Source organism: Amyelois transitella, chromosome 25 (genome assembly GCF_032362555.1).
Source record: "Amyelois transitella isolate CPQ chromosome 25, ilAmyTran1.1, whole genome shotgun sequence".
Classification (NCBI taxonomy): Eukaryota; Metazoa; Arthropoda; class Insecta; order Lepidoptera; family Pyralidae; genus Amyelois; species Amyelois transitella.
This window is the reverse complement of record NC_083528.1, coordinates 6,105,337-6,131,649: the sequence shown is the minus strand read 5'-3', so window position 1 is coordinate 6,131,649 and position 26,313 is coordinate 6,105,337. Positions and strand designations below refer to the sequence as shown.

General features: G+C 37.8%; 1 protein-coding gene across 1 annotated transcript in view; it reads right to left on the bottom strand.

Annotated features, from left to right (window-relative positions):
* The window catches only part of LOC106139649 (microtubule-associated serine/threonine-protein kinase 3), a 72,451-nt gene that overhangs the window by 26,263 nt on the left and 19,875 nt on the right, over positions 1-26,313 (bottom strand). The window contains exons 4-16 of the mRNA XM_060951539.1: positions 17,906-18,042; positions 13,198-13,273; positions 10,456-10,559; positions 9,570-9,695; positions 8,614-8,736; positions 7,202-7,283; positions 6,361-6,465; positions 5,329-5,493; positions 4,454-4,578; positions 3,163-3,300; positions 2,586-2,691; positions 1,779-1,978; positions 1,234-1,304 (exon numbers count right to left, since the gene is read on the bottom strand). Of these exons, the coding sequence (XP_060807522.1) occupies positions 1,234-1,304; positions 1,779-1,978; positions 2,586-2,691; positions 3,163-3,300; positions 4,454-4,578; positions 5,329-5,493; positions 6,361-6,465; positions 7,202-7,283; positions 8,614-8,736; positions 9,570-9,695; positions 10,456-10,559; positions 13,198-13,273; positions 17,906-18,042 (1,558 nt within the window). The remainder of the gene's footprint in view (positions 1-1,233; positions 1,305-1,778; positions 1,979-2,585; positions 2,692-3,162; positions 3,301-4,453; positions 4,579-5,328; positions 5,494-6,360; positions 6,466-7,201; positions 7,284-8,613; positions 8,737-9,569; positions 9,696-10,455; positions 10,560-13,197; positions 13,274-17,905; positions 18,043-26,313) is intronic.

Here is a 26,313-nt window from a genome sequence, read left to right as displayed (position 1 = left end):
GACGTGACTATATGTATATATGCGGTAGTACGCTTGTCTGTGACACCGGAGATCCCGGGTTCGAATCCTGGCCAGGGCATGATGAGAACAGAACTTTTTCTGATTGGCCTGGGTCTTGGATGTTTATCTATATAAATACTTATTATAAAACATAGTATCGCTGAGTTAGTAATTCATAACACAAGTCTCGAACTTACTTCGAGGCTAACTCAATCTGTGTAATTTTTCCCGTATATATTTATATATATTATATTACCATTATGTACTTATAAAACATGTTGGGACACTATTTTAATTTTGACATCTTAAATACATTTATATGTTATGTACACATGTTTTGGCAAATAAATTTTTCTTATCTTATCTAATACTATGAAGAAAGAAGATAAAAAAATAACTACCCTTGACTTTTGTGACGTCAATGAGCCTGAAACCTTGTATCCAATTTTGAAAATACATCTATTGTATTGTATACTTACAATACAAAGAAATACGTACGTCCATTCGAAAATGGATCCTAATTAATACTATTGGTGGAGCAATATTTGTACTCGCTCATTCAAATACGGCCAATCGATTTCGTTATATAAATAAATACGGGACGAATTACACAGATTGAGTTAGCCTCGAAGTAAGTTCCAAAGTTGTGTTACGAGATACTAACCCAACGATATTATATTCTATACTAAATAGTTACATAGATAAACATTCAAGACCCAATCAGAGAAAGTTAATTTCTCATCATGCCATGGCCGGGATTCGAGCCCGGGACTTCTGGTGTCACAGCGCAACAGAGACCGTTAATTAAGGCCTTTAAAATTTGAAATACAGATTGACACGAAATTGAAAAATAGATCTTACAAACATAAATATAAAAATACATACAATATGAAAAAAAAAACATATATGTATTTTATTGATAATTTGATAAGACATAAGACAAAGCCGTGCCGTGTTCCCGGTTCCCGGCACCAATACAAAAAAGAATGGGACCACTCCATCTCTTTCCCATGGATGTCGTAAAAGGCGACTAAGGGATGGGCTTAAATACTTGAGATTCTTTTTTAGGCGATGGGCTAGCAACCTGTCACTATTTGAATCTCAATTCTATCTTAAAGCCAAATAGCTGAACGTGGCCTATCAGTCTTTATAAGACTGTTGGCTCTGTCTACCCCGCAAGGGATATAGACGTGATTATATGTATGTATGCATAAGACAAGGATGACAACTTACATGACATGAGACCCATCTTGCTGAGTCCGAAGTCAGTCAGCTTTATGTGGCCAGTTGCGGTGATGAGCAGGCTGAAACAAACAAACACATTTATTTCTTTTTACATTAGAGTGGCACCAATGGAAAGAGCGTCGGTACATGCTTCCTGTCGCATATTGATACGATATTGAGACGGACTTAAAACTAGGTCTATAGAAAAATCTTGGAGCATCTACTTGGGAGACATAACAGAACAATACTCACTTGTATCACCAAGCCAAACAGCTGAACGCGGCCTATCAGTCTTTTCAAGACTGTTGGCCCCGTCTACCCCGCAAGGGATATAAACGTGATTATATATATATACTAGCGACCCGGCTTCGCACGGGTGCAAAATTCGGAAAAAATTACACATAAAAACCTTCCTCTTTAATCACTCTACCTGTTACAAAAAACCGCATCAAAATCCTTTGCATAGTTATAAAGATTTAAGCATACACACAAACAGACTAACACAACTTTGTTTTATACTATGTATGTATGTATATATATGTATATATACTGACTTGTCCGGCTTGAGGTCCCTGTGCACGATGCCGTAGGAGTGCAGGTACTCGACGGCCAGCACGGCCTCCGCGAAGTAGTGGCGCGCCATGTCGGGCGGCAGCGGCCCGCCGCGCGCCAGCGTGGCGCAGTCGCCGCCCTCCACGAACTCCAGCACGAAGCACAGGTGGCGCTTCGTCTCGAACGAGCAGTACATCGTCACCTGCCAAACGGTGACGCGTCATTTTGTCGTTCAATGGAGAAATTTAAGGAGTTATCGTAAGATGAAAGTAAACATATATATATATATATATACATACATATGGTCACGTCTACATCCCTTGCGGGGTAGACAGAGCCAACAGTCTTGAAAAGACTGAATGGCCCCCCGTTCAGCTATTTGGCCTAATGATGGAATTGAGATTCAAATAGTGACAGGTGGCTAGCCCATCGCCTAAAAATGAGTCTCAAGTTTGTAAGCATATCCCTATATATACATATATATATATATATATATATTTCTTTTTATATATAGTAGTGAAATTACAGTGATTTATTTATTTATTTAAAACTTTATTGCGAAAAAAATATGTACAAAAGGCGTTATTGATGCCGTTTGGCATTCTCTACCAGTCAACCGGCTGACCAAAAAGAAAAACATTGATTGATTGATTGACATGAGTGGCTTTCAACTTTCTTCCACTATACATATTCAAATCAAATTTCATTTCATTCAGATAGCACAAATTTCATTCAATCTGAATGAAATTCGTTATCAGCACAATGTGTCCCTACAGGTAACTCTTGACGGTACCTGATTGAAGACTCACCACAAATGGGTTATCAGCAAAACTGAGGATGTCCCTCTCTGCGAACGCTTGCTCCACTTGATTCCTCAGTATCAAGTTGTTCTTGCTAATTTTCTTCATCGCGTACCTGTGGAATACATACATAAATATAATCACGTCTATATAGACACGTAGACAGAGCCAACAGTCCTGTAAAGACTGATAGGCCACATTCAGCTATTTAAGGCTTTATGATAGAATTGAGATTCAAATAGTGACAGGTTACTAACCGATCGCCAAAAAAGAATCCCAAGTTTGTAAGCCTATCCCGTAGTCACCTTTTACGACATCCACGGGAAAAAGATGGAATGGTCCTATTGTTTTCTGTATTGGTGCCCGTAACCACACGGCACTACCTGTGGAATAATACAAAAATTTATCGAGAAAATTGGCAAGCAATCTGAAGAGAAGCCCGGGGTATGCCTTTGACCATGGACCTCGGATTGGGTGAGTCAGTGAGAAGTGACAGGTTGCTAGCCCATCGCCTACTATAGGAATTACAAGTTTATAAGCCTATCCCTTAGTCGCCTTTCAATAAACAAAGATAAAAAGGTCATACCTCTGCCTGGTCTGTTTGTGTTTGACGAGGTACACGGCGCCGTAAGCTCCATTGGAGATCAGCTTGATGACCTGATAGTCGTTCTCGGAAGGCGCTGCCCCACCCGTCGTGCTGGGGGGCGATGACCTCCCTCGGCCCCTGTCAATGAAAGTTATCATTTAAAAAATCTTTTGCCACGACAGCTTCTGGTTGGCCTTCCATTGAGATTGTTGGCTCCGTCTACCGCTGAGATAGTGTCATAGACATATATAAAAATACATATTAACAGGAAGGCTTTTTTATCCCGCGGGATTGATTCCACGCGGATAAAGAATTCCACGCGGGCGGCCTATCTAGTATATATAAACATACATACATACATCACGCCTCTTTCCCGGAGGGGTAGGCGGAGACCACCTCTTTCCACTTGCCACGATCTCTGCATATTTCCTTCGCTTCATCCACACTCATAACTCTCTTCATGCAAGCTCGGCGGTTTCGGGTACTTTTGACCTGACCCTTTACCAGGACGTCCTTAATTTGATCAAGGTACGTATAAGTAAGTATATATATACTTAATATATAAAATTCTCGTGTCACAATGTTTGTCTCCGTACTCCTCCGAAACGGCTTTACGGATTTTAACCAAATTTTGCATGCATATTCAGTAGGTCTGAGAATCGGCTAACATCACTTTTTTCATACCCTTAAGTGTTAAGGGTTGTCCACCCTTAACATTTTTTTTAATTACTTAAGAAATATTTATATGGCAAAACAACGTTTGCCGGGACAGCTAGTATACTTATACATACAGTGACATTTAAAACAACTGCATCCTTTTAAACATAGACTATACCCATGCTTCTGAGCCGTTTGAGCCTATTTTAATTTAAATTAAACGTCATCATTTTCACATTTAAAAAACCCTCAAAACTACATCACTCGCTTTATTAAAGACCAATACTACAAAAAGAAATTAAAACTAAACATGTAAATAAATGTATGAAAAAAATTTTTTTTTCTATTATCAAGCTCAAGTAAAATACAGAGTTGTCGAGATCGCTCAGCAGAATGAATTGTGTCCTTGACCTCTGAATCTTACGCGTCGCTTTTCCGCCGACCGGGGTGATATTACGTATTTAGGATCGTGGATTTTAATAGTTTTATTTTTTTTCGTACTTTTTGAAATATGAACCGATAATTTTCTTTTAACGTTTTTAAATATCCTTTAGATGAGTACACTTAACAGTTAAATTTATGCAGTTGAATTAAAAGTCACCCTGTATATGTGTATATATGTAATTGAACCCACTTGGAAGGCGATGAGTTCTGCGGCTGCGGCTGCGGCGGCGGCGGCGGCGCCTGCAGCTCCGCCAGCGGGTCCCGCGACAGCCCCAGCTTGTGGATGATGTACTGCGGTATGTCCGTAGTTATGCCCTGGAAGGGGGGGGGGTAGAACGTTATCACATTAGAAACGTAACGTTATTACTAAAGATCGGTATAGGAAGATTGAATTGGGGTCAATGAACTGAAACGTATATATTAATATGGACATGCCTCCGTCCGGGATTGCGGGATTTTCAAATATAAATTATTAAGATTTTTCCGGAATTTATACAAGTGGGATGAAGAATATATTAGTGGTAGCTTTTCCCCCGACTTCGTTCACGTAAATTGTAGTCCTATGTTACCCGCGGACAATGTAGTTTACTGTAAGTGTAAGTACCTACTGAAATGGAATCCCGGAAAAGAGGCTTATCCATGTTATGCTTTCTATGGTAATTCATGATGCAAGTACATAAAATCAATCTACCTATTCCGATCTCTGGTTAATACATTAAAAACGTGCTGTTAAAAAAAAAACAAATCTCGCATCTCAGTTTTTCCACTGTTAAAAAGTCGTTTTAATAATTTAGTTCGTACTCAAGGGTGTCGTGTGGCTTCCGACACGAATTGAAAAAAATAATAGGACTACTCCATCTTTTTCCCATGGATATCGTAAGAGACGAGTGACAGGTTGCCTACAAGAGGAATCCCAAGTTTATAAGCCTATCCCTTAGTCACTTTTACGATATCCATGACATCGAGATGGGGTGGCCTTATTCTTTTCCAATTGGTGCCGGGAACCACACGGCACCGTAGAACCAACACGAGACTGATAAATATATACAGTATAACTATACACACCTGCATATGCCTAGCCTGCCCCTCGGCGGCCTCCAGCAGCCTGTAGAACCTCTCGGGATCGAACTCCAGGCACTCGAGCAGCCGCGCCGGCCGCGCCATCGCCAGCGTCAGCCGGGTCACCAGCGGCGCCACCTGCCCGCCGGCCTCCGCTGATTTCTCTCGTGTCTGGAATTGGTTATTATTCATGCATACATACATATATATATATATATACAGTCACGTCTATATCCCTCGCGGATTAGACAGAGCCAATAGTCTCGTTAATACTGAAAGGAATTTAAAGATGAATCATATAAAAGTCGTAATTTCGAGACTTGTGTTATAGGATACTTTATTACATACATACATATAGCCACGTCTATATCCCTTGCGGGTAAGACAGAGCTTTAAAAATCTGAAAGGCCACGTTAAGGTGCATGGCTTTTTGATGGGACTGAGATTCAAACAGTGACATGTTGTTAACCCACCGCGTAAAATAACGATCCTAAATTTATTAGCCTTTCCTTTAGTTGCCAAAGATATGGCCACTCCATATTTAACCAAAGGATGTCATAAAAGTCTCCTATTCTAAAGTGCCGACAACCGCACGGCACGAAACTTAATTAAATAATAGATACTGAAAAAATAATCATCCAAGACCCAGGCTAATCAGTTAAACTTTTTTTTTTCATCATGACCTTACCGTGGATGGAACTTAGGATTTTTTGATTCGAAGGTGAGAATACGCTAACTTTGTCAGGCATTACGATACGCAACAAGCTATCTGGCCTGCTGCTTATCCAAATGCCTGCCTGAAAGGTGTCTTAGGTGCTATACACATAATAAACTGTAAATATTATACTCAAAAACACAAATTCTAAAGGGAACTTAAGATTTTAAACAAAATATCTCACCTCGATGATGATGATGTGGATGAAGCGAAGGAAGTATACAGAGATCGTGACAAGTGGAAAGATGTAGTCTCTGCCTACCCCTCCGGGAAAGAGGCGTGATGATTTTATGTATGTATGTATGTATGTATGTATATCTCACCTCGGCCAACAGCCGGTCCAAACTATCCGCCATGTCGTAGAAGTAACTGCTAGTTACTTGCTTACACTCCGATTTGTGCAAACAGTCGCGGGCCATCTCCAAAACCTGCCCACAAAGAGGAAGCCATTATAAAAAAATTATAGAAAAAAAAAAAACAAAAGAAAAATACAAAAAAAAATATTTAAAGTAATCACACACAATCAACAATCCAACACCAATCAAAAACCAATCATTAGCACCTTCGTACTACAATTACTGTATTAAATGCTCCTGTATATAATTTTGTGTGCCTACAGGAATAAATAAAATAAATGTTGTGAAGTTGACGTTGTTAAAGAAAATGCTGCAGTGCAGTTTGTTACCGCTTCTTCTGCACTGACGCCTTGGAAGCGGCAGTAAACTTAGTTTTTAAGTAATTTATTTGACGTCAACCAATGTTGTGAAACTAAAAGTTTTGACAATTATTAAGTCAAAAGATATAAAGTATCCTATAATAACGAATAAAAATTTTGAATTTGAAAATAAGCAATGCTTCAGAACCCGAAGTCCGCCAACCGAACTTTCTTCACTTCGTCCGGTCTTTGGCGTCCTCAGTCATTATAAAACTACATACATATAGGCACGTCTATATCCCTTGCGGGGTAAACAGAGCCAAATGTCCTGAAAAGACTGATACGGACCACGTTCAGCTATTTGGCTTAATGATAGAATTGAGATTCAAATAGTGACAGGTTGCTAGCCCATCGCCTAAAAAAAGTATGCCAAGTTTGTAGGCCCACATGAATAAATAATTATTCAAAGCAGCTATATGTATTAAACCAAAAAAATAAATGCGATTCACCTGTCTCTGAACGAATCTTTCAATCGGATTCCGATCTGGTTTCTTGTCTAACTCGGACAATTCTTCTATTAACGCGCGTAGTCTGAAAATAAATAATAAATATAGAATCATTAAATTCACAATGAGGAGGAGCGTTTCAAGGTGTCTTTAAAAAACTTAGTAGTAACCATTTTTCTCTCTAGACGGCGTTGAGGCATGTGTAGTGTCAGCTCAAGTGTCAATTGCATGTCAAATTGTAGTAACGATGAGTCCTAAAGTTTCGCAGCTTTTCACAATACATGGGTTGTCCATAATTAAAAAGTTGTTTTGTTAGATTATTTGGCAGACAATGAAAATTGCCCTGTGGTTCCCGGCACCAATACAAAAAAGAATAGGACCACTCCATCTCTTTCCCATGGATGTCGTAAAAGGCGACTAGGCCAACAGTCTTTTCAAGACTGTTGGCTGTGTCTACCCCGCAATTGATATAGACGTGACCATATGTATAAAAATTACACGGACATGAATAACACAAAAATTATGTGACAATTGACATCCTTGACATTGACAGTTGCCTTGTTACCAACGCCATCTATTGAGAGTTTTTTTTTTAATTTCCCCTGGCAAAAAGTTCTTATTATACAAAAAATAATTCTGCAATAAACAAATGATGAATTTGTGAGAATGGAAAACGCAATGTTCGCTAAATTTTACTACGGGATATTATTTTGCACAAATAAAACTACTTCAAAAACCAAACTGGCGCTATTACAGCGAATATTTCTCGCCAAAAACTAATTCATACGTTGATATTTAGTAATTTCTTATTAACTAACTGACACATTATTAAAACGACGACGTCGAAATTAAATAAAAAATTTCAATTTACATCTTACTACCCTGTTTTAAATACTGTTCATAAGTGTGAAAGGTAAACGCAAAATAACATACTACATACATACATATAATCACGTCTATATCCCTTGACAGTGGGCATAGCCAACATTCTTGAAAAGACCACATTCAGCTGTTCGGCTTAGTGATAGAATTAAGATTCAAATAGTGTCAAGTTGCAAGCCCATCGCCCAAAAGAAGAATCCCAAGTTTATAAGCCGGTCCCTTAGTCGCCTTTAACGACATCCACGGGAACGAGACGGAGTGGTCCTATTCTTTTTTTTATTGGTGCCGGGAACCACACGGAAATTACATATTAATGTTAGTCAAATCGGAAGTTCGGAATCCTACTAAAAGTTTCTGACTATATCAGGATATCAGTATGGATGTTTGTTACTTTTTCACGCAAAAACTACTGAACCGATTACGATGAAATTTGGTATGTAGGTAGCTGAAGACCCAGAACAACATATAGGCTACTTTTTATCCTGGAGTTCCCGCGGGATTGATAGGGTTTCCATGCCCCCAGTAAAACCTACTTGTCATCCATGGCCCTCTGTGCGGCGGGGAACCGCGCGGCGAACAGCGACGACATGGCCGACACGGCGTCGTCGCGCGCCTCGCCGCCGCTGCCGGCGCCGCCCGGCGACCGCGACGGGGAACTGCGGAGGGGAACACATACATACATACATAAAATCACGCCTCTTTACCGGAGGGGTAGGCAGAGACTACCTCTTTCCACTTGCCACTATCTCTGCATACTACTTCCTTCGCTTCATCCACATTCATAACTCTCTTCATGCAAGCTCGGCGGTTTCGGGTAATTGCTTTAAATAAAAAAAATAAAATAACTAAGGCTAATAAAAAAAAATCGAGTGCAGTCAATAAGTTCCCAATCGAAAAATCCTATAGGCGGGATTTTTCGAATCAGACAGATTTTTTTTTTTTGTAAATATTTCTAAATTATATTACATACATAGATGATTATATAATCACGTCTCTATATTTAAATGGGGACAAGTTGCTAACCCGCCGCCTTCTGCATGAGAGTATCACTCAAATAGTCGGGTCACTAATTTATTTTGCGGCTCATACCATACCACAAGGCTCTGTGGCGAGGACGCCTCGGCCCCCGCTGTCCGAGAGTGACCCCCCAGTTATTCATACCTCTCAAATAGAATAGAACAGAAAAGATTTATTTTCAAAATTGGATACAAAGTATCACTTATTGACGTCACATCACTTAAATCTAATTATAACTACCACCGCTTCCAAAACGCATGTGTAGAAGAAGCGGCGGAACAAACTACACTGCAGCATTTTCATCGGACATCAATATACAAATATAGATCTCTTAAATCTAAATCATGGACGAATGCACATTGTCTACATTAAAAAAACATGAATCAATGTAGAACTAGTTATTTCAATACAAATCTCGTTTCCTACTATAATGATACCTACAATAACACAGAAGTGGGACGCCAGCTCTCACCTGAGACTGCGGCTCCTGACGCGGCGTGCCGGGCTCTGTGGCGAGGGCGCCCTGCCCCCCGCGTGCCCGCTCCCCCCGCTGTCCGACAGCGACGCCCAGTTGTTCATGCCGCTGCCTTGTGAGCTGCTGTAATAGTACAAAAAAAGAACAAAATGTTATCATGGTTTACAGAACTCTATCCTGCCTAGTATAAAAACTTCGTAAAAGCTTCAGGTTAGCCTCGTTATCATTATCACTTTGTCCCCGTCAAGTTAAACCGCTAGATGGGAGTCTTATTAGCTTGACTCTTCTAGAATTCAAATAATCCAATAGAAGATATATATATATATATATATATACATATTAAAAAGATTGTTTAAGCCTAAGTTGGTAGACCTCACTCTCTTAGCTCGGTCGGACAATAATAAGGAAGTTCATATATATTAAATATATATGTATATATTACTCGTCTAACATTCAAGTACCAAATTTCGCATATCTTGAAAAAGGCAGATTTTAGGAGTACCTACCCGTAATCGTCGTATATGCATGAAAAAAGCAATGAGTGTGGAGGAAGCGGGAGAGGTCTATAAGGATCGTGGCAAGTGGAAATCCATAGTCTCTGCCTACCCCAATGGGAAACAGGCGTGATGGTATATATATATATATATATGTAAGTATGTATGTATGTATGTATATATATTTAAAAAGTGGACATCCACAGTCTCTGCCTACCCCAATGGGAAACAGGCGCGATGGTATATACATACATACATTTGGTCACGTCTATATCCCTTGTGGGCTAGACAGAGCCATGATGCCAGAGTGATGGTATATATATATATATATGTGTGTGTGTGTGTGTGTGTATGTATGTATGTATGTATATATATGTATATATATTTACTTAAGCGAGTTCTGGTGCTGGTGGCAGTGCGGGCAAGGCGCCCGCGGCGGGGGCTCGCACGCGGCCTGCACGGCAAGCAGGCGTTCTTGCGACGAGCATTGAGACTGCAACAAATTGCAATAGAATTAATTTAACAATTGCACCTTGTGGTTACCGGCACCAATAAAAAATAGAAAAGGACCACTCCTTCTCTTTTCCATGGATATCGTAAAAGGCGATTAAGGGATAGGCTTGTAAACTTGGGATTTTTATTTTAGGCGATGGGCTAGCAACCTCACACTATTTGAATCTCAATTCCATCTTAAAGCCAAATAGCTGAACGTGGCCTATCAGTCTTTACAAGACTGTTGGCTCTGTCTACCCCGCGAGGGATATGGACGTGATTATATGTATGTATGAAGTAAATACTCTATCATCAAGCCAAAAAGCTGAACAGTCTTGTAAAGACTGAATGGCCACATTCAGCTATTTGGCTTAACGATATAATTGAGATTCAAATAGTGACAGCTAAAGCGAAAAGGACTCTTCTTCCTCCTGGCTTTAGTGCCGGTTGCATTCTCACCACTCTGGAGAATGGGAAAGAGAAGGAGTGGTCCTATTATTATTTTTTATTGGTGCCGGGAACGACACGGCACCTGATGAAATATTATATGTTAAAATGAGACTTTAATTCACTGGGGAACAAACCCGGAATAAGTCGCTGTGTCGCTATCACTCAGCCACAGAGGTCAAATGAAACAGTCTTATCTTTCAAAACACAAATAAAAATCAATGTTATCGCTATCGAATACACAAAGTGGACCACACCTTGATCATTGATAAGATTATTCATTTATTTATTTACTAACTTATGTACACAGAAAACATCGAGATTGATAAACACAACAAACCTAAATTACAAAGGTACTGCTGCTTATTTCAAAAGAAATCTTTTCCCGTGTGGATCCCGGCACCAATACAATTTTTTAGGCGATGGGCTAGCAACCTGTCACTATTTGAATCTCAATTCTATCATTAAGCCAAATAGCTGAACGTGGCCATTCAGTCTTTTCAAGACCGTTGGCTCTGTCTACCCCGCAAGGGATATAGACGTGACCATATGTATGTATGTGTATGTATCTCTTCCAGCAGACCCGAGATAGGAGTCATGATGGAAAGGATGACAGTTAGATAGTCCTATTATCTATTGCGATGCAGACATGATATACCAATCAGCTGTCTCGATTACGGTCATAGGTACCATTCCCAAGATTATTTTAAACTACTTGCACTTAAACTACTTACACCAACCGTGTAGTTCCCGGCACCAACACAAAAAAGAATAGGACCACTCCATCTCTTTCCCATGGATGTCGTAAAAGGCGACTAAGGGAGGTGTACAAACTTGGGATTCCTTTTAGGCGATGGGCTAGTGCCTATGCGTACTATAACACTGTGTGTATGAAAAATTTCATATATGTATGTTCAGAAACTCAATTCTATCAGTTAGCCAAACAGCTGAACGTGGCCTGTCAGTCTTTTGTGTGTCGTGTGTTTTTTGGATTAGAGTCAATATTGCCATTTTTACGGTGTAAACTCATATCACTACGAATTATGAAGTCTCCCTGTTTTCTCTGTCTGTATGTATGCGCTAATCTCGGAAAGTTGTGGACGCATTTTATTCCTGTTTGAAATATTGAAAACAGGATTTTCTGAAAAAGGTTTACATCTATAAATGCTTTATACGTGCGAAGCCGGGCGGGTTGCTATTTAATAATATAACATACATACATACATACATACATATGGTCACGTCTATATCCCTTGCGGGGTAGACTATTTGGCTCATAGATAGAATTGAGATTCGAATAGTGACAGGTTGCTAGACTATCGCCTAAAAAAAGAATCCCAAGTTTGTAAGCCTATCCCTTAGTCGCCTTTTACGACATCCATGGGAAAGAGAAGGAGTGGTCCTATTCTTTTTTGTATTGGTGCCGGGAACCACACGGCACCTGCTGTTATTTAATAATATAAAAATATAAAAAATAATTAATCACTTTCTCTCATCTCTGCGTGTTCCCAGTTGCACCCTACAAAGTGTGAAGAAGTGTTTCGAGGTCCGGGTACCGACTATGTAAAATAATCACTAACTTTATGCAAATCTTATGTTTCACACTCAAAATGAATCATCGAAAATTGTGGAACAACGAAATTTCTAAGTATCGCACACTCATCTCTCTTACGGTCATGTGTTTCTCAAAATAACGTAGCCGTGTGGTTTTCGGCACTTTAGAATAGAAGCACTCCATGTCTTTCCCATGGATATCGTGAAAGACGACTAAGGGCTGGGCTTATAAACTATTGGGTTTCCACTTGTAGGCGATGAGCTAGCAACCTGTCACTATTTGAATTTCAATTCTATCATAAAGCTATACAGCTGAACGTGGCCTGTCGGTCTTGTCAAGACTGTTGGCTCTGTCCACTCCGCAAGGGAATCAAACGTGACTATGTGTATGTATGTATGTTAATCGAAATATCCGACGAGTTTAAATGCAATAGAAGATCGACATTTCCTCTAGTGTCTAAGTCCAGTGTGTATTAGTACTTACGGAGTCAAAATAAAATACTGAAGTGCACTCAAACTCAAATAATGCCTATTGACATTTTTATTTTGAAACTCCCTTAGTTTAAGGCATCGGAGAACGGCAAATCAACATAGCGGAGTAGAGAATGATTTCCCGGAATTCCCGCGGGAATACTCACAGAGAGACTAGAGCTCCCAGGCGTGGTACCGTAGCCCGAGGACGGCAGGGACGCCACTGACCACCTACGCCCATCGCTGTAGACAAAAGAAGAATCAATCAATCATATATCATCATTATTCTTGGCGAAAGCCTCAGCTCAGATCCTCAGGTATTTGCAGTAGGAAAATCTATTTAATAATGTGCTACCATTTTGAAAACATACATACATATGGTCACATCTATGTCTCTTGTGGGTTAAACAGAGCCAACAGTCTTAGAAAGACTGTTAGGCCACATGCAGCTATCATGATAGAATTGGGATTCAAATAGTGACAGGTTGCTAGCCCATCGCCTAAAACTGAATCCTAAGTTTGTAAGCCTATCCATTAGTCGCCTTTTACGACATCCATGGGAAAGAGATGTAGTGGTCCTATTATTTTTTGTATCGGTGCCGGGAACCACACGGCATTTTGGAAGAAGTTGTAAAATTAAACTTGCTTCTTCCTGGCTCCCGACTGGTCAGATAAGGTTGCGTGGTCGCCTCTCAGGAGCCCTGGGTGCGCCTTTTGACTATGTTCATGTACTGGGCGACTAAGGTTTTACACGAAGCGACTCCCGTCTGACCTCCGCCACTGCTGCTTGGCAAAACAACTTGAGCCACACTATATATAACTTATCCACATCAAGAAGTATAAAACAAACTCTTTACTTTACACTGCTTTTACGCACACGTCAAAAAAAATTGTAATCAATTATCTCACTTACCTCACAATCTTACACCAGAGAAATAGAGCCTAGCCTATGTTGAATCGTAGTACCTACTCGTATATATCATTAATTGACCTAAATGCACATTATTTCATGTGGTTCCCGGCACTAATTGGAAAAGAATAGGTCCACTCCATCTCTTTCCCATGGGGGTCGTAAAAGGAGACTTCTACTAAAAGATTCTTCTTTTAGGCGATAGGCTAGCAACCTGTTACTATTTGAATCTCAATTCTGTCGTTAAGCCAAACAACTGAACGCGGCCTATCAGTCTTTTCAAGATTCTTGGCTCTGTCTACCTCGCAAGGGATATAAACGTGGTTATATGTATGTATGTATTTACATTGTTGCATATGACTTATTATTATTTATCACCATACCAGTTATAATGAGGTGAGGATGTTAAAAAGAAAATTATGAATTAATTACTAAAAATACTTTTTTTAAATTTCTACAAACAAAGCCCTGAAAAACAACTAGTTAATGCATAAATGTACTTTTGGTGATATGATGACATGTTGTGCCTAAATAAATAGATAGTAAACATAAAGTGTCAAGTCTTGCTCAATGATTCAACATGTTATTTGTATTGTTATGAAGACATAAGACGACCTTTTATCACGACATGACACGCCGTCATTTTGCACATATATTCTATGATAAAAAAGATATATTTTATTGACGGCCTCTGTGGCTCAGCGGTAGAAACGCTTGCCTGTGACACCTGCGGTCCCACGTTCGAATCCCGGCCAGGGCATGATGAGAAACGAACTTTTTGCTGATTGGCCCGGGTCTTGTATGTTTATCTATATAGGTAATTATTTAGTATAAAATATAGTACCGTTGAGTTAATTAAATAAAATATACTATACAACAATTTTTAATTTTTATCTATCTTTATAACATTATTCAGGTAATTATAACTTAAACAGTAAGAATATGTATCGTACAATTATCGAAGTTTGAAAATCATAAATAACTATTTTTAAATTAGGTAAATCTAAAGATGTAGTCTCTGCCTACCCCTCTGGGAAAGAGGCGTGATTTTATGTATATGGCAAATAAATGATCCATGAAACTTGCTTTTATGCGTAATGCGATGATGATAATCATTACTATGTATGATGAAACTAACTTTTAAATGATTTTCAATGCCACTACATACTGTCTAAGATAAATTGATTAAATCTCTACAAATAACACTACTATAGTCAATATACTTACATATTCTTACTACTACACAAGCAAGACATGTAAACAACAACATTTAATAACAGTTTCGGAGATAATTCTAAACAAACAGACCGACACGCCTCCCTTTGTTTATTCATCATTATCTGATGTTTATCTTAGTGATAATTCATTTTGCTAATTAACTATTAATAAATTTTATCTTAATACTGTTGACCTCCGAAATTCATTCAAAATTGCTACACGTAAAAAAAGAAAGAGTACCGTCGACGACCTCAGTGGCGCAGTGGTGGTAGCTTGTTATCACAGTTGGTCCCGGGTTCGAATCCCGGCCAGGGCATGATGAGAAACGAAATTTCTCCGTTTGGCCTTGTTCTTGGATGTTCTTTTTTTACAAAATGGGGAAATATACCAGATAGCAGGAATACCTGCGTGACGTACCTACTAGTTAATAAAATTGTTGAGTTAGCCTCGAAGTAAGTTCAAAACTTACGAGTACTTACACAATGATACTTTATTTTATAATTAATATTTTTAAATACAAACATCCAAGACCTAGACCAAGCAGAAAAGTTCGTTTCTCATCATGCCCTAGCCGGGATTCGAACCCGGGACCTCCGGTGTCACAGACAAGCACAGTACCACTGCGCCACAGAGGCCGTTAAAATTGATAGAATAAAGACAATCTTTATTTGGACTAGTTTTACAAGTTAAGAGAGGTCGTGGGTTCAGCTAAAGACACGGTCTTGGATGTTGATCTACATATATAAGTATTTATTATAAAATATAGTATCGTTGAGTTAGTATATCGTTATCGTAACACAAGTCTCGAACTTACCTCGAGGCTAACTCGATCTGTGTAATATGTCCAGTACCTATTAATTTATTTATCAATTTTTTAATCAGCTCTCATTTCTCTTACCTGCGACGTTTTACTAAAACGTTGTGTAGGAGTCAAAGAAAGAAATAAGTAAGTGAATAAGTAAGAAAACAAATTATTACCGGTATTTTTCCAGCATACATCTATCCATTATCTAGTAGCAATAACGCACCAAAACAAAATGTTTTCATCTGGTATATTCTTCAATTATGTTGCATACTATAATTGTAGTTTACGAGATAACAGCTATTATGTAAACCTGTTATTATTTATTATGCGATAATACAAAATATAGAGAGAACGGAAAGGTCTTTGTTGTTTGTTCAAGGTCGATCACAATATTTTTGAGTAGGTATTTACTTCATCTTAGTAAGTCTTGTAATAAATAAATAAATATCGTTTTTTTCGTCAGATAACAGATATATAGTATTTTTTTATATCTAATTGTAAATATGGTCTCTATTCTAAAAGTTAATATTATGTAAAAGCCACAAATTATACTCAAATTTTCGCGTTTGTCTATATAAATTTGCATGTTTTCAGCATAACTTATATAGGTAATATGGTCTCTGCCTACCCTTCCAGGAAAGAGGCATATTTTATGTATGTATATAGAGTACTATTACCTATTATAATACTTAGGTGTTTTAATAATATCAAAAGGATTATGCTTTATTCGGCTTTGAATGAATTTCGGCAAACAAAGGCGACATTTTTAGTTCATTTTTTGTATTTTATTTTGAGGACTTTTGTCACCCACATAAATGTTAATGAAATACTCGCAATGTAGGTACTACATAATGTGCAAGTAGAATAACTTGGGATTTGAATGAATTAATGAAAAAGAATTAACCAAAATATGGAATGCAAATTCCGTTCTCTCGTTATTTTATAACAGTGGGTAATCGTTAAATCGTTTGGCTCATATGACGTTATACAATTTGCAACATCTAATATTAAATGCAGCAATGTCATATCAAGCTGATGACTTGATGGAAAACACAACATTGTAATTTGTAACACGAGTTTCCTCCGATGGACTCTTAAATGTCATTAATTTTAGAAATACAATGTTTTATTCTGATGACGGATGTTAAGACCCGGGATTAGTAGCAGGGGATGACAACCAACTTTTTTATGCCTAATATTGAAGGGAAGAAGGGCGAAAATGGCTTACGATTTCTTCCAGGTATTGTTGATTGTATTGGCAGATTCCTATTTTTATTGACTTTGCGAGGATGTCAACCATCTTTATAGCCCCAGGTTAACCCTAGTCTATCAGTTTACTCATAGCTCTTTTCCCCATATAACGCTAAGAAACACTAAGCAACTACGCAATGTTCCAACAACCTAGAGCCTTGAGTAATTAAGGAGATAATGAAGGTATGACTTATTTCTCCCGACTGCAATAAGGGTTATGTTTTTTTCTACAATTCCTGCTCTTAGAGAGGGTGGGTATGATACTTGTATTGGTCGATTTCTGGAGGGAGAGATGGTCCAAAACTCACAACCCTTCCCCCTCTTCACGCTAGGGGGCAGCAGGGCGTTGTGTAAATGGTACGCGTGGTGGCTGTGCCTCCACCGCCCTTTACCGGGAACAGCGGGCCCGTGCCCAGGGTCCTAGACCTGTATAGCTTTCAGGTAACCCACGACTAACTGTATACTCACAAGTCCTACCCCCTCATAACCCATTATTCTACCAAACTACAGACTTGAGTAATTTATAGGGAAGGAAGATCATGACATATTTTTTCTTTATTTATCCCACCCTAAGGTTGACTGGAAGAGATTGCTTTAACGATAAGTCCTTTTGTACCTCATTACCTTTGATTTTTTTTCTGCTTTTTCTTTTTCTTATGGTGCAACAAGGAGTCTATCTATCTATACTCACAGCTCTTTCCCCCTCTTCACGCTAGACGACAGCAGGGCGTGGTGCAATGGGTGGGCGTGGTGGCCGTGCGGCCAGCGGGGGCCCTCCGCCGGGGACAGCGGGCCCGTGCCCGGGGAGCTGCATCTGTTGGACCCCACCTGGAACACGAGGCTTTTATTACAATGTGTTCATAGTCTCAGTACAAACATATGGGGCTTTTATTACAATGTATTCATAGCCTCAGTACATACATACATATATACATATGGTCACGTCTATATCCCTTGCGGGGTAGACAGAGCCAACAGTCAAGACTGCATGGCCACGTTCAGCTGTTTGGCTTAATGATAGAATTGAGAATGAGAAATAGTGACAGGTCGCTAAACCCATCGCCTTAAAATAGAATCTCAAGTTTGTAAGCCTATCCCTTATTCGCCTTTTACGACACCCATGGGAATGAGATGGAGTGATCCTATTCTCGGTAAAGCATTCGAAATGCTAAATAGTGGTAAAGTAGCGACATGATGTTGTTTTAACCATTACTTTATACTCAAATCTGTTGAATTTAAGTGCAAGGTAATGTCGTAAACCTCAGGTCGTCACGAGAGCGACAGCTCAAACAAAAAATAACAAGGTGATAAGCTAGTAACACGTCGCTATTTGAATCTCTCTTCCATCCTTAAGCTGCACGTGGCCTTACAGTCGTTTGGCTCTGTCTACCCATATCTATCTATATACCTTACGGGGTCAAACACGCGATCACATGTATGTATGAGTACATAATGTCTCATCGCATTTCCTGAATAGATCCGGGCTCCACATTCTTTAAAATTAAATCAAACTAATAGCGATAGATTTAACTCTTTATTTGTTACAAGCTATAGTCAGGCCCCAAAAAATAACAAGCTATAGTCAAGCCCCAAAAAAAAAAATACCGCTATCTCTTCCAAAAAAAAAATATGGAAAGATCTCACGATACTGAAAGCTCGGTAGATTCAAAAGCACACATATAAAGGCTGTATTGTTCGCTACACAAACCGGTTAACACAACAACTCTGTATAATGGTCGTGAAACACGATTTCTGACTCATGCCGAGGTTTCGGGTCTATGGAGTGGACACGTTGGAAAATAACCTGCAAAGTGTGAGTTGTTCTAGCGCAAAGATAGTTTCTTTTTACTTTTAGTCCGGGCTGCATCCTCAGATTTGTCGTAAAAGGCGTTTAAAGGATAGGCTTTATTAACTTTTGGTATTCTTCTTTTAGGCGATGGGCTAGCAAGCTGTCACTATTTGAATATCAATTCTACCATGACCAAGCTAAACGTGACCTTTCATGCTTTTCAAGACTGTCTGTCTACCCGGCAAAGGATATAGACGTGAATATATGTATGTATGTATGATATAGACGGTCTTGTAGTACTGATAGGAGGCACCTCATCACATCTCCAAAACCATGAACACTCTCCATACGGCCCATTAGTTAATGTCCGTCCATTTTTAAGTTTTATGATGATATGAATGCGCGGCTTTATCCGCGTGAAAAGTAGCCTATGTCCTTTTCCGTACTCCTCACTTTATGTATGCAAATGAGCGCAGTTTAAAGGTTTTAAAGACTGAAAATAAAAACACTAACTCTTTCTAATTTACGATATTAGTATAGTTTTGTACCATCACGTTTTTTTTTCTACGAAAGTTAATGAGAAAAAGCATCAAAACGTACAGACAAACCAGTCCTGTTTCGAATCGGACAAACGGGACAATGGGAGCATGACCGGTGTACTGTAGGAAAAACAATTTGTGCCAAAAAAAAATGGCTTGACTGTAGGTGGTACATTTAGGTGCATATAGGTGGGGTCGGCACAGTATGTTAGCTTTTTCCAATTCTGACACTTGGAAAAAGCTAACATACTGTGCCGACCTTATTATTTTGCGAAAACGACAAAATTATTTTGCGAAAACAAAGAAGGTGGTCTGCCACGAGTATAGATTCAGTAGCCATTCACAAGCTCACGACATTCAGACTAGAGTGATCCTATTCTAAATAGCCGGGTTACCAAGCCGAAAAAGCCATTATTATAGCTTTTAAATCGATTGAAAGAACAGTACCATTGGTCCTTCGGGCCGGACATTGGACATGATTTGATCAAATGAATAATGATTGACGTGTCCTGATCAACTGTTCACCACGCTGTACATGTGATAATAGATTGTAACCTTTGTTATAAGTTCATATAAGGTAACTTTTAAGTACCATCGTTTTCTGAATTTTTAATTATTAGTAAACATACATACATACATAAAATCACGCCTCTTTCCCGGAGGGGTAGGCAGAGACTACCTCTTTCCACTTGCCACGATCTCTGCATACTTCCTTTGCTTCATCCACATTCATAACTCTCTTCATACAAGCTCGCCGTTTTCGGGTACTTTTGACCTGACCCTTTACCAGGACGTCCTTAATTTGATCAAGATACGTTCGTCTAGGTCTTCCCACTCCGACCTTTCCCTCCACACTCTCCCTGTATATCTGCTTATTATTAGTAAACTCAGCGATCAATCTTAGTTTGTACGGAAAGTCTGAATTTTAAATATAATTCATTTTTTTTCTCGTGTTATTGTGTCCTACGTACCAAAGTTAAAAATCAAATTTTACTCTTTAGCTCTCTTTAACTCTGCAACACAATGCTGGAGTTTTCGAGATGCTTACAAACAGATAAACATTAGCTATTAAGGGTCGCCGCAGTGTAAACATATTAACGGCCGCATTAACTGTGACTGTGACACAACACGCTAACGACTTAAGGGGAAGTCTACTCGTTAGTTTGCAATGAGAAAAAAATATAATAAAAGAACACCTTGTCAGATAAAAATAATTGAAACTAATCAAACTAAAAAATAGAAAATTAAAATTAATGACAAAAGGAATTATAAAACAGTAGTAGCAAGTCGAACAATCAGTTATTAGTCAATTACCTCCGATTAAAATTATAACAAAATTAAATTTATAAACAAAACAATTTAAATCGGAGTAAAAAGCGTGGTAGTAAAAATAAATAATAGTTAAAAAAAAACTAAAAAACTTAGTTTTTTTTTTAACTATTATTTATTTTCTATTTTTTAGTTCGATTAGCAATAAAACGCGTAGTTTTTTATACAATTATTTTTTGGAAGTTAACACTTCTAGTATAACTATCTTACTAGAAAAGACTTTCGCAACCATGCGCTCATCGCCCGAGGTTTTCACAACTAACTTTCTTAAAGTTATATGTGGCCTGATTGGATTAAATCTCATAATATTCTCATCATCATGATTCTTTTTTAGGCGATGGGCTAGCAACCTGTCACTATTTGAATCTCAATTCTATCTTAAAGCCAAATGGCTGAACGTGGCCTATCAGTCTTTACAAGACTGTCTACTACCCCGCAAGGGATATAGACGTATGATTATATGTATGTATGTATGTATGATGATTGTTAAACCCAGTTGAAAATAATTTTATAGTGATAAATCACTGTTAATAATATTTTTGACTATCCAGCAAACATAATAATTTTCGATTGTGGCCTTGCCAGGAATCAAACCACAAGATTAAGAGGCAGATTGATACAGGAACAAAAATATTTCAAACATACCTCCACTGCCTTTACAACCAGGAACGCAACAATGTTTATCTGAAGACATCGTGGCACTTTTGTTGTAAAATATGTCTTTCACAAAAACAAACACAAACTTGGGAGTCCTATCTCAAATAATCAGGTACTTTTTACAGGAGTCCTATCTCAAAATATCTGCACAACACAGTGAACACAGTCAGAGTCCAATCTCAGATGATAAAATCACACGAATATCCGGAAGAACAAAGCTCGACTCAACGGAAGATTCCAAACTCCAAATAACGACAAGTTATCAGCACAAAACAAAGTGCAAATAGGTAAATACACAGGCACCGGTAAAAAAAAACAGAAAAAAAGTTTACAGGTGTTCGAATCGAATTCAAAACTTATTGCAAAACTTATTTGACATAAATAAACTGTCACTCATTTTCCAAACGAGTATTACAGTGTTGCTATTATAAATAGGCAAAAGATACCTAATGTTAATTCAAGAATTGCATTTATATGATAAATACCTATTTAATATCGCAAAGTTCTGTAGGTAGTAACTTCATTCTTGTATTATTGTAAATTTAGTTGTTCAATTTTCATTTATTACTTTTGTTTTATTACTTATATATTTTTTATTGTTTTAAAATATTCTACTAATTCTACCATTGTTTCCGATGGTAATTCTAAATGGAGCGATGCGATGAAATAAAAAAGCCTCAGGTTAATAGTAACATTATATGGAAATATATTACATCTCTTTTTGGACTCATTATACGTCAGAACTTCTTGGTTTCTTGTATGGAGATTACTGGCACTGGTGCTATCTCTGTCTCTCTTACTCTCATACGAAGGATCTAAAAATGAATTTATTAATCCTGGCAGTTTTAATAAGGATAATGAGAAACTCTTATCAAAATATTGCATTGTCATCGGTCCTTGATACGTGTGCAAAGTTCCAAGTTGATCAGACGTTTAGAAACCAGTGAAAATTAAGCTCAAAGATTCCGTTACATACATACATACATACAACCCAAGCTAATAAAAGCGTAGTAAAAATATCACTGACAGGACTCGAACCCACGACTGTGGATTGTGAATATGTGTCTCTTACCTTTACACCAGCGTCTGATATCTGTAGTTGATTAAACTGCTATGGTAATATTTTTCCTACATAAAAAGTATTTAGAGTTGTGCCCAGGGTGCTAAAGAATTATCCTACAGAATTGCCATTCTACAAATTTATTATAAGTATAGATTTGTCAATCTGTGCGGAAACTAGATGGCATACTATGTATTTTCTTCGCCAACAGACTAGCATGAACTCAAATGTACAGATTTTTTTATAATTAAATATAATGAGGCTTTAAAAAAAAACGTTCCAACTTTTTAATTATTTTTTATACACCTATTCCAGACACTCGGAAAAGCGTTTCTTAAAAAGTACAGTTTCAAATTTTGTTATATTTTGTTTTTATGTGCAATAAAGAGTTTACAAACAAACAAGTACCTACTTCCCCTTAACATGACCATCTCTGTCTCAGTTACACAATCATCTCGCTCTAACGATACGCTGATGTCTGATCGTGTAAGTGGCCATAAAGCTACCTTTCTAGAGCAATACATACAGCGTTATAGGCTCAAGGGGAAGCCTTTTATAGAGTTTCGCGAAGGAGCCTTAAACACTAGCTGTGCCTGCAACTTCGTCCACATGGAATAGTTATTTTGGGCATCATTGAAGCTCTCAAGGATAAATAATTTTTCTCGCTTTTTTTTTTCATTTTCCATTATATTAAAGAATATTTCAATTCGGACTAGTAGTAGTTCCTGAGATTAGCGCGCTTATTCAAACAAACAAACTCTTCAGCTTTATAATATTAGTATAGATACGTGCAAATAATCACGTCTTTATTCCTTACGGGTAGGACACAGCCAGGAATCTCGAAAAGACTGAAATGCAAGTTTAAGTATGGCTTAATGATGGAATTGAGATATAAATAATGACAAGTTGCTAGCCCATCGCCTTAATTAAGAATCCAGAGTTATTAGCCTATCTCTCAATTGACTTTTGCAATATGCACTGTTTTTTTCTTCTAATTCTTACTTTATTACTGTCTCTTTATCGCCTTACTATGTTTTAATGTAAAAAAAATAAATGAACTTACACTACATTTCTTTCTTACCATTTTATTATGTAAATTGATTTTTGTTATTTTTTTTCATATTTTTTGAAGATCAGAACAGATCTTCAAAAAAAACAAACACCATGAAATTTTTTGATCAGATGGAAGTCGCTTAGTGTAAAAACCTGACTCGCCCAATCCAGGATCCATGGTCAATGGCATACCCCGGGCTCCTCTACAGAGCGATGAGATAAAGGCAAGAGGCAGTTTATCTTGTAGCATGTCCCAACACTCACTTGTATTTTTTGTATGTTTGCCAGCAAATAAATTTATTTCAATTCATATATGTTTGAATCACACATTTGCATTCCACATTATTACCGCACTATAAATATTACAAAACTGTTATATTATACAATCTGAGTAATCCTAGAACTAAACACGACCTTCATCTACCGCAGAGATGACACATGAAATCAATATGTTATGATTTAACACATATCATTGTGTTACAAATACCGCAAAAATAGAAACATACTGTATACTAAGATGAGAAGTGATTGGTATGTGTGATATTATGTCTGTAACGAATAATTAGATATTATACTGTAATCCGTTCAGTAGTTTTGAATTTATTCGCTTTGGAAGCGGCAGTAAACTTAGTTTTAAGTAAATTAGTTTCTTTCTTTCTTAGTTTTAAGTTATTTGACGACAACCAATGTTGTGAAAACAAAAGATATGACAATTATTAAGCGATAGGAAGAATCCTAAAATGAATAAAAAAATTGAATTTGAAAAAGAAAAGTAATATTTAAGGCACAGGGACCCGCCGTAGCCCAGCGCACGCGACGCCCTTTTCATCGCGCGAAAACCTATTGCTGTATCGCTTTTTATTATGAAGTGAAACGGAACGGCGATAGTTATACGCGCGATAAAAATGGCGTCGCGCGTGCCTTGCTACGAGGCAAAAGAAATAAACGAAATTGGTGTTTATTCGGTTCCAATAAAAACAACTTCCGGATATCATGTTTTATTAGTACCTACTTCACTTCGTGCCCCCGCACTTTCTAAGAAAAACACATGCCTAATTAAAGCTTCTTATAACTTGTTTATACGTATCTAGTTATTTAGTGACGAAGAAAATAAGTTAATGTTAAGTACCTACTCGACGGTTTACACGAGCTATAAATAATAAGGTTTTTATGTATAAAGTTCATAATCATAAGTGATTTACTATTTACTTCACTAAATGACATTTTAGTTGACGCACTAAATATCAATTTAATTAGGGCCACGCATACTATACATAATATGCGTGGCCCTATAAACACTAACAGACTCGATTCGTTTCTACTAATCCATTCAAGCAATTAATTAACTACTTAAAAAACTTGTAACTAATGACCGATTAAGTGATTACTTACACGCTATAATTTAGTAAAAATTAACTTAGCCACTTCGTCACTTGATTCGTATAAACAGGCTACTACACCCAATAGTTTTGGTGCGTTATCTATCAGTCACTCAAGTAACGCAAGAGTTTTATATTGATTGATTGATACAAACATACATCCATACAATCACGTCTATATCCCTTGCGGGGTAGATAGAGCCAACAGTCTTGAAAATACTAATAGGCCACGTTCAGCTGTTAAGCTTAATGATAGAATTGAGATTCCAATAGTGACAGGTTGCTAGCCGATCGCTTAAAAGAAGAATCCCAAGTTTATAAGCCTATCCCTTAGCCGCCTTTTACGACATCCATGGAAATGAGACGTAGGGGTCTTATTGATTGATAGACACAAGTATGATAACCTGTAAAACAATAACGTCATTAATAAATATTGTTTTCCTTGGGCCCTCGCCAGCTACCAAACCCATAATAGGAGATACCGGGGACACTTTGGACGAGAGATCACAGAAACTTATGTCTAGATCTTAAAGTCGTGTCTAGACTAACTCTGAAATTTTCACAAATCGCATATTTCCGTTGACGTTATAACAAAGGTAAAAAATATTAAGGGGATTATTCATGGACTAAACTTTTTTTTTGTATTTCTTGCTCAATATAAATAACAGATAATAATAATGTTTTGTAATTTGTTACATTTATTTTTATGTGCAATAAAGAGTTAACAAACAAACAAATAGTAACAGGTCAAAGCTTAAATTTAAAAAAAATCATAATACTCGTATTTAGCTGCATGTTACCTTTAAAAAAAACCAATTAAATAGAAATAAACTAATTATTTCCCACACAACAAACGTATTTTTTCTAAATATGTAGATAATGATACGGAACCCTTCTGAGTCGCACTTGGCCGGTTTTTTAACGAACATTTCAGGTTCAAACAAAAATCGCGATTTTCCAAGACCTTTGAAGAGTTGTTAACTTTAAAGTTTTTCGCCCGTTTTCTTGCGAATATTATTTTTATGCCAAGGTTTTTTAGGCCGACGCGGAAGACGAACGCTGGATGGCTATAGTTATCGGAGCCTATCGGTTATTTCCGTATCAATTGTTTTATTTTAAGACTTTGTTACTAAATTTGCCACGACCTACGCTTGGCTAGAGTCAGGTTCCCTTTAGCGAGGTCAGGAGGTGGCGAATTCCGTTTGAAATGACCGTACAAGAGAGGGTACGTAAGTCCGGTGATTACTTGGTACTTAATGGAAGTATGCAGAGATCGTGGCAAGTGGAAAGAGG